Source organism: Lissotriton vulgaris, chromosome 1_2 (genome assembly GCF_964263255.1).
Source record: "Lissotriton vulgaris chromosome 1_2, aLisVul1.2, whole genome shotgun sequence".
Classification (NCBI taxonomy): Eukaryota; Metazoa; Chordata; class Amphibia; order Caudata; family Salamandridae; genus Lissotriton; species Lissotriton vulgaris.
In genome coordinates, this window is record NC_141686.1 from 341,275,742 (window position 1) to 341,284,975 (window position 9,234).

General features: G+C 46.5%; 1 protein-coding gene across 1 annotated transcript; it reads left to right on the plus strand.

Moving 5' to 3' along the window:
* The first annotated feature begins 2,645 nt into the window (after positions 1-2,645).
* Positions 2,646-7,202, plus strand: LOC147736716 (uncharacterized). Its single transcript, XM_086952679.1, has 2 exons — positions 2,646-4,011; positions 7,180-7,202. The coding sequence occupies exons 1-2, from the start codon at positions 2,646-2,648 to the stop codon at positions 7,200-7,202; spliced, it is 1,389 nt and encodes a 462-aa protein (XP_086808805.1).
* Positions 7,203-9,234: the final 2,032 nt, after the last annotated feature.

Below are 9,234 nucleotides of genomic sequence, written 5' to 3' on the forward strand. Positions count from 1 at the left end.
ATGAAATTAAACAAATCTCGCTAGACTCGGCGAAGCTCCTATGGAGGTACTCCATCGCTCGCATATAGGGATGGGGTGATAAAAATGGGAGCATACTACATTGGTTAGAGTCATACCTCTTGGCGAACAGGATAATTCTATAAATCTGGGACTCCGAAGGGATTACCCACCGCTAGCCCAGAGCAATGGATCAAGCCTTCGCTGACTATTATTCTGCCCGAGGCCTGAACTCTCTCTATCAGGGCAGACCACCCTAGAAACCTCCACCTTCCTAGGCTTAGCGCGGGAAACAACCATTACAATGCAACTTTTACAACACACTACTGTTACAACAAAACGTTTACAACGCAAGATCCATTAAAACGCATGTCATTACAACGCAGTCATTACAACGCATACCATTACAACGCATACCATCACAATGCATGTCATTAAAACACAGTCATTACAACACATACCATCACAACGCATGGTACCCTTACACTATCCAGCACTTACCCTACTGTTGCACCCCCTGGAGTTAGAATAGTAACTTTTACCCCTACACTATCCAACACTTATCCTACTGTTGCAACCCCCTGGAGTTAGAATAGTAATTTTTACCCCTATACTATCCAATACTTACCATACATGCAATGTATTGGTATGCGTTGTAATGGTATGCGTTGTAAAGGTAGTATGCGTTGTAATGGTAGTTTTAGGAAATTCGTTGTAATGGAATGCGTTGTAAAGGATGTTCCGTTGTAAAAATTGCATTGTAAAGGCATGCTTTGTGAAAGTATGCGTTGTAACATCATACATCCCCTAGCGCAGTCGGATCAGCCGCAATGGATTACCTATCCAACACGAGGAAATACAAGATGCACTCTCACACGTCACAGCCGGGAAAACACCAGGCCCTGACGGCTACCCACAGGAGTATTACTCCGCCTACCGAGACATACTCCTCCCACGCCTCGCTGCCCTATATACAGAGGCCGTAGAAACGGACTCCTTCCCTCTGGAGACCAATGCGGTCACAATAGTCATCATTCCCAAAACCCAACCACCCTCATCAGCCCGCATGATTATTGCCCCATATCTCTAATTAATACAGAGGTCAAAAGGTACGCCACCGTCCTGGCTCAACGTCTCAGACCATACCTCAACAAACTCATCCACCCCGACCAGTTCGGCTTCATGCCGGCGCAGAGTACCAGACACTGTTTTAGGCGCCTCCATCTGGCCTCGGCCAACCGACAGTCGCTAACCCCTTATATGGCTCTTCTCCTAGTCGACTTCGAGAAAGCTTTTGACTCAGTCAACTGGCGATATCTGGACGATGTCCTGGCTGCTATGGGCATGGGCCTGGACTTCCACCGTTTGGTTCTGCTCCTGTACTCCAAACCATAGGTCTTCAATCTATGGGGCGCGACCCCCAGGGGGGGCGTGGAGTCATTGGAAGGGGGTCGCGCATTCACCTGCCTCGCTGCTGCCTCGAATCCAAAACGTTTACCTTTCGTTTTGGATTCGAAATAATTACACTCAGAAACCTCTCTGATTGGAGGACAGGGCAAAATAAGCCAATCAGAATGTGGCTACGTCTTTAATGCCTGTCCTCCAATCAGAGACTGCAGCATGCACACCAGGAAATGCCCGCGAACTTTGTCCAAAAAGATGGACCAGCACCTTCGACAATGCAGCCTTTATTTCCACGTAGTTCTGCGCTGTCACTGCTGCCTTTCACTGGACCCAGCTGTCTGTCTTGCCCCATGGCCGCTTTCACCTCGTGTCCCTTTTTCCAACACTTCTTCGTGGCTGCCTCTGCATTAGGATCTCCTTCCCGGCTGGTTCCCAAGGCAACCCGAAGCTTCCAGGAATAATTAGGTAAGCCCCCTCCTCGTCCCCCATGCCCTGGCTTTTCAGTTGCAGAAGACATACATTGAATCTTGCACGCACCACGCAAAGACACACACACAGATTCTATGTCAGGAAGCGGAGGCGAGGATTTAGCTAGTCCTTTCTTCATTTTTATTGACAGCAAGTTAGAAGAAATAAAGAAAAAACATCCACCACGAACTACCCTGACCAACATGGCAGCTGTAGTCATGGTGACACAACAGCCAATCAGAGTCCATAAGCCAGCATAAAGGGGTCCCACGACGGAAGTCCTTCCTCTTTCTTCATTGCTGCCGCGTCAAAGATAAGTCGTATTTCCTCACACTTATTCTTGTGGCGTGGCAGTTGTATTGTTGTTGACAGCGTATTTGTCTAATTGATAACTGTCCTTTAAAGCTATAGTGTTGTTATTGACGCAGTAGGCACTTTGGCCCGAGCGTCTTTCTTGCGCGCGTGCGCGGTCTGTAGCGTCTCTGTCAGACGCTGACCGGCTTTTTCCTCAGAGCCCCCTGCGTTTGAGGAGAACACGCGCTGAGGCATAAGCGCTTCGTGTTTCTCTCTGTTTGCCTCGTTCCCCACAGTGACGCTGCTTGTGGCAGCAAGAAAATCGTGTGACTGCTTTTTCTTTCATAAAAATTAAAAAACTGTATTTTTAAAGTCAGTCACTTTTTGGCAATTTTAAGCTTACAATTTTTATCTGAAATTGTTTGTGGGTACCTGTGTGGGGAACAACCCCTTTTTATATAGATTGGGGCGTATTTCTGTGTATGGGTGCCCGATCATCTGCACAAATGCAGACTCGTCAAGAACTAGAGGGTATGCCTGTTGAATCTGAACAGCCTCCTCAGCCCTTATTGCGCCCTCCTGTAGAGGTTGACAGACTCCTGTCTTCGGCCATCGCCCAGGCTCTGGCACGTCTACAGGATAGTGTCAATAAACTGTCAGCCCATGTTTTTAAATCTGGCTCAGGTGTTTTTGGGGACAGTGGGGCTGGGCCCAGTGGTGTATTTTCTGTACCTCCACGCACGGCCAGAAAGCGTGACGCGGGGCACCTGGAAGGCTTCAGTAAACTTGCTGAGGTCTTCCATAAGAGTGCGCGCACGCTAAGAAGCGCACCCTTCCGGGGGGACGACTCACCCGGGAATATTGGTGGTACTTCCACCCAGGACCTTGACCCGGAAGAAGGGTTTCCCCTTGAGGGAGTGGATGACGAGGAAGACTTTGATGAAGAAGATGATGATGCATCTTCTGAGGATATGTCTGACATTAGTAGGTCTTGGCGCCCTAAATCTAATGTCTCTGAGTGTGGTGAAGGTGACTTTGTGGCACCGGATATGTTTGATCCTAATTCTATTTATAGACCACGCTCCTCGGAGTGGGTCCCTGAAAAATCTACGGCTGATTATGTGGCCGCTAAACTTGGACAGCCCCTTTCTCAGGATGTCAGGCTACGCTTACGCTCTGAGTGTCCTCGCCCTTCTCTTCCCAATAGAGTGGCAGCCACTCCGGAAATTGACCCGAAGTTGTGTACCTTTTTCGCTAAGTATATAAAAGATCCTAAGAAGGGAATGGACAGGTCCTGGAAGGCTTGTCAAGACAAGCTGTTGGATGTTGTCGGACCTCTAACAAAAATCATTGAGCTTGCCCAATGCTCTAAGGAATCAGGTTTGCCTCTACCAGTGGACGACGTGGCAGGCTGGGCACAGAGGGCAGTTTGTCTCCTTGGCAACGCCAACTGTGCTCTCTCTGCGGAGCGTCGCAGGTCTCTTTTGCTTAAGATTGACCCGAAATTGGGTGAATTATCCTCTTCAGAAGCAGGGTCAGTAGCGCAGGGTACTTTGTTTGGCGATCCCTTTGTTAAGGAGCTTGGCAAATTTGTGGCTACTTTTTCTGCCTTGGACAAGGCCCAGGCTTCAATGAAAAAAATGTTCCCTAAAAAGGTTTTTGGCGGGGCCGGCAGAGGCAGGGGTCGCTCTTCTGGCCGCCAGTACCAACAAGGCCCCAATAGAGGTCAGTTCAAAAGGAACAACGGATGGAACGACGGACGTCAAGGTTCCTTTTATCCTTCCCGTGGAGGCGGAGGTCAGGGCAGAGGACGTGGTGGCAACCAGTTCAACGCCAAAGGATTCAACTGTGAGTTTTTCCATCATTTCTCCAGTACGTCTGGGGGGAAGGATTGCTCTTTTTCTTCAGGCCTGGTTGCATCTCACGTCAGACCCTTGGGTTCTGGAATCGGTCCAAGGCTTTCATATAGAGTTTTACGGCTCCCCTGTTCAACTCTCACGTCCTCGACCGTTGGTTTTTTCTCTCGCAGATCAAAAACTTATAGACGTGGAAGTTCATGCTATGCTGCAAAAAGGCGCTATCTCTCTTTCCTCTCTTCATCCAAACGGCTTTCTCAGCAACATCTTTCTGGTCGAGAAAAAAGACAAAGGGTTCAGACCAGTCATCAATCTCTGTTCGTTCAACGAATGGCTCATTTACAGACATTTCAAGATGGAGGGCATCCATCTATTGAGGGACCTCCTTCTGCAGAACGATTGGTTGGTACGTTTGGATCTGAAGGATGCATATCTCTCAGTTCCGATTTACCCTCCACATCGCCGCTTCCTACAGTTCATGTGGAGAGATCAGATCTACGAGTTTCTTACTCTTCCCTTTGGTCTTTCCTCAGCACCTTGGTGCTTTACCAAACTCCTACGTCCTGTAGTGGAACATCTTCGCACCATGGGTTTTCGTCTAATAATTTACTTGGACGACATTCTTTTAATGAATCAATCAAAGGATCTCCTCCTCCATCAACTTCAGGTGACCATAACTACTCTTCAATCTCTGGGGTTCATAATCAACGCCCAGAAATCAGAGCTCATCCCTCAGCAGGAAATGACTTTTCTGGGATTTCTGATAAAGACTACGGATGCGACGTTACATCTTCCTTCTCAAAAGATCTCCAAGATCAAAAAGGAGATTCGCAAAGTCCTCCGTCGGGACCGGATTTCTCTCCGTCTCCTGGCCAGGATAGTGGGCTTACTATCCTCGTCGATCCAGGCCATTTTTCCAGGCCCGCTTGATTACAGAGCTCTCCAAAGACTCAAAGCGTTCCATCTCCGGAAAGGTCTCACTTATTCGGAACTCATTTCTTTATCCACGGAGGCCAGATCGGAGCTCCTTTGGTGGTTGGATCACATGGAGGCGTGGAACGGGAAGGCGATTTTTCGGATCCCGCCCGGATCTTGTGATCGAGTCGGATGCCAGCCGCCAAAGATGGGGAGCCCGGTGCGGCTCCCTTTCTGTGGGAGGCAGATGGACGGAGGAGGAACTTCATCTCCACATCAACTGCTTGGAACTCCTTGCGGGTTTGTTTGCAATTCGCTTGTTCACGACGAACAAAGTTTCTTGTTGTGTCCTCCTTCGGATGGACAACACGACTGCGGTCAGGTATATCAACCGCCTGGGCGGCACCCACTCCAAAGTCCTAGCGGATCTAGCGAAGGACTTCTGGAACTATTGTCTTCTTCGCCAGATTTCGGTCTTGGCAGAGTATCTTCCCGGAGTACTGAACTCTGTGGCGGATTGGCAATCCAGGAATTTCCGGGATGCCAGCGATTGGAAGCTGGATCCTGCGGTCTTTCAAATGATCTCAGAGCTTTGGGGCCTTCCTCAAGTGGACTTGTTTGCGTCCAGATGGAATGCCCAACTTCCCAGGTTCTACAGCTGGAAACCAGATCCGGGTGCGGAAGCAGTGGATGCCTTCCTACAGGACTGGACCCGGTTTCCAGCTTACGCTTTCCCCCCGTTACTATTCATTCAAAGGGTAGCAGCCCAGGTCCGCAGACAACGAGCTTCTCTCATATTGATCACTCCTATATGGAAAGCTCAATGCTGGTTCCCTTCTCTTCTGGAATTATCTTGGGACAGTCCTATTCAGCTCCCCTTATCCGATCTCATTCTGACGGATCCATTGGGACATCCTCACCCTCTGGTTCTCCAAGGCCATCTACGTCTTATGGCCTGGAGGATTTCAGGAGACGTTGGTCTAACGACTCACTTTCGAAAGACGCTGAACTCCTCATTCAGCGAGCTTGGGCCCCGAGTACCACCAAACGATACCGATCTGCCTGGAACAGATGGGTTCGTTGGTGTGTGGCAAAACACTTGGATCCCGTGGGCTCTCCTGTGACGGAAGTAATTAACTTCCTTGCTAAGCTTTTTCAAGACAAACTTGCTTATTGTACCATCAATTCCTTCAGATCAGCAATTTCTGCGGGTCATGCCCTGGTGGATGGTTCTCCGGTGGGAGAGCATCCTTGGGTTTGCAAACTTCTCAAGGGTATTCGACTGTCGCGTCCTCCTGAACCGCGTTATTCTGGTCTTTGGGACGTTAATGTGGTTTTACGCTTCCTTCTTTCTTGGCAGGATAACGAATACCTTTCACGCAAGGAGCTTTCGGCTAAATTAGCTATTCTCCTTTGTCTCATTTCTTGCAAAAGGGCTTCCGATGTTCGCGCTCTTGATGTTTCTGCTAGAGTTTTTACCCCGGAAGGTGTTACTTTTACTGTCTCTAGACGAACAAAGTGTAATACCAGGTCAGTATCTTATCCAGCCTTTCCGGAGTCACCTAAACTTTGTGTTGTTCGTTGTCTAAAGACTTATGAGGATGTAACTTTGGAATTTCGACCCCCGGGCGAAAGACAATTGCTAATTGCGATTAGGAAGCCTTTTAAAGCGGTTTCTTCTCCCACCATTGCCAGATGGGTCCGGTGGATCATGTCAGAGGCTGGAATTGACATTTCAAACTTTGGCGCTCACTCCACTAGAGGCGCCATGGCTTCCAAGGCTGTCCAGGTTGGGGGCAGATTGGAAGATATCATGAATGCAGCGGATTGGTCCTCGGATTCAACTTTTAAGAAGTTTTATTTTAAACCAATCCATGAAGCGACATCTTTGGTGGTGAGTAAGCTTTAAACAAGCAAAATCCTCGCCTCCGCTTCCTGACATAGAATGAGAAATTTCCTAGTTCACACAAAGGAAAGTTTCAATTCTATTAAGGACGCGGAGGCGAGGATTTTCCCACCCTGGCTTTGTCCAGCCTTCCCTCCCGATCCTATGCAATCCAAGCTTAGTTCTCCATTTGAGGGAAGTATCTTTTTCCTTTTGCTTATGAATGATGTGTTCATTGACTGTTATGTTACTGCATATTTACTGATGCTATTGCATTTAGTTTTGCCCTCTTCCATTGCAATGTGTATAATGCTTCAGCATTGTTCTGGACGAGATATTATTATTTTTTCTCTTCCCTAGGCTCCGATCAGAAAACGGACTGAAGGGTAGGAGAATTCTTTTTACCGGCAGCAGCGAAAGAGGAAGGACTTCCGTCGTGGGACCCCTTTATGCTGGCTTATGGACTCTGATTGGCTGTTGTGTCACCATGACTACCGCTGCCATGTTGGTCAGGGTAGTTCGTGGTGGATGTTTTTTCTTTATTTCTTCTAACTTGCTGTCAATAAAAATGAAGAAAGGACTAGCTAAATCCTCACCTCCGCGTCCTTAATAGAATTGAAACTTTCCTTTGTGTGAACTAGGAAATTTCTCATTATTATCTGTTTCTTCCATTGAGCAATGTGGGTGGGGGTGGGAGGGGGACAGGAAAAAGGCTCCAGTTAAATTTTATGACTGTGGAATTGTGTTTGTTTTCGGTGTACTTTCTGTTTTTGTTGCAGCAGTTTCATATTCATTTTTGTAACATTGAAATGTTTATTTTCCATGTTCTTTCCGTTTTTATTTTTGACACAGGAGATTAATATGATGCCTTTGTGCAACTACAGTTGACACACTCGAAACAAAAATGATGGTTATTTGTTCATGTGTAAAGCATCCATGATTGCACCTTACTTGATGTGGTTTTTGTAGTACAAAAAACGTTATAACGAGGAGGAATCATTTAAAACCTGTGTGGGAAGAGTTCATCTGAGGACATCATTTTTTGTCAAAAAGTTCTAAATAGATTGGGGACTATGAGCTCATAGAAACCTCATAGAAACCTGAATAGCCTTCTGAATTTCAGATGTGGTTAGAAACAGATAATTATGTCCTGCAAAGAAAGATATTGGTGTTATACACATTAGAAAAATTATGACATGTGTTTTGCAAAGAAACAAGATTCCAAGACATGGAGTATTTATAATTGTGTAGTTCAAATGTATTAAGACAGCTTCTATAAATGACGAGCAATAGAAGTACTATTTGCGGTAATACAGCAAAAAATAAGAATATGTCAGAACATTTAGTCAGGCATGTAGCTACAACTTCAGTTTTAATGCAGAAGTATCTATGAGTAAAACCATAGCATTAGTCAGCAAACGTGGCCAAGCACTAACTCTAGAAATGTCCATTTAGTTAATTCTTAACTTTTTCATACCTCTTTTACTATTCTGACCCCCCCCCAAAAACAAGTCTTTCTAAACTCTTCCCCCTCCGTCTCCCTTTTACTCATCCCAAGCCTCCTACTACTGCCGTGAGCTCCAAAACATCCCTCCGCTATCCTTCTCAATCCAAATAACATAATACCATATCCACCACTCAAATTACTTGCCTTTTTCACTATACTAATTTTACCACTAATGCTTTATGGGTTCTGGAGAAGCATGCTACTTGCTGAAAAAGCGATCTGACATTTCTTCAGGGGTAATAAGCGCTATATAAATGCAATTACAATAAAATACAATATCTTTGACACACTGCAGCAGTGAATGCTCTGTGGGTCTTCAGTTCATATAGAACACATCCCGCCATTTTGTTTGCAATGAGATTTTGTGTCCTAAACTAAGCACAAGTGACTCAACGCTGAATGGAGCCTCCGCATATATGCTGTTGTCATTGTGGTATTGAATACCAATGTGTGCCAAAACTGTTCTCTCGTGGCATAATTTTCCATGACTGGTCTATAAGTTTGTCAGCAATAAATTGTAATAAATCACCCAGATACCAGGGAGGGGAGAAGGAGGCCACAAGGGTGTGAGGTAAATAGTTGTCTGTCTCATGTCAAGGACAGGCTCTCATGGAATTGCTGTGTGTGCTAATTTGGAGGCTACTCCGCTCCTCACCGACTGCCTGTGTGATCTTGAATGATCTAGTTTACCTGTCTGTTAGATTACCGACCTCTGGGTACAATGAACTTCACCCACAAAAAAGAAACAACTGGTGTCTTTTGGCTTCCATCTCTAGACTGTGCTTTGCTACCTTTCACAACCTCTCTTCTGACCCTCACCCTGCAAAGGCCTTTCCAAGACGAAGGCTCAGTTGAGCCATTTTGACCGTGCAACACGTTGTCCTCCACCTGCACCAAATGCATGGAAA

Bases quoted from the DNA above. Each gene is read 5' to 3' on its own strand.
- LOC147736716 (XM_086952679.1), top strand. From the start codon at position 2,646: ATGGGTGCCCGATCATCTGCACAAATGCAGACTCGTCAAGAACTAGAG. The intron at 4,012-7,179 runs GTGAGTTTTTCC...TCTCTTCCCTAG, and splicing joins CAACGCCAAAGGATTCAACT to GCTCCGATCAGAAAACGGAC.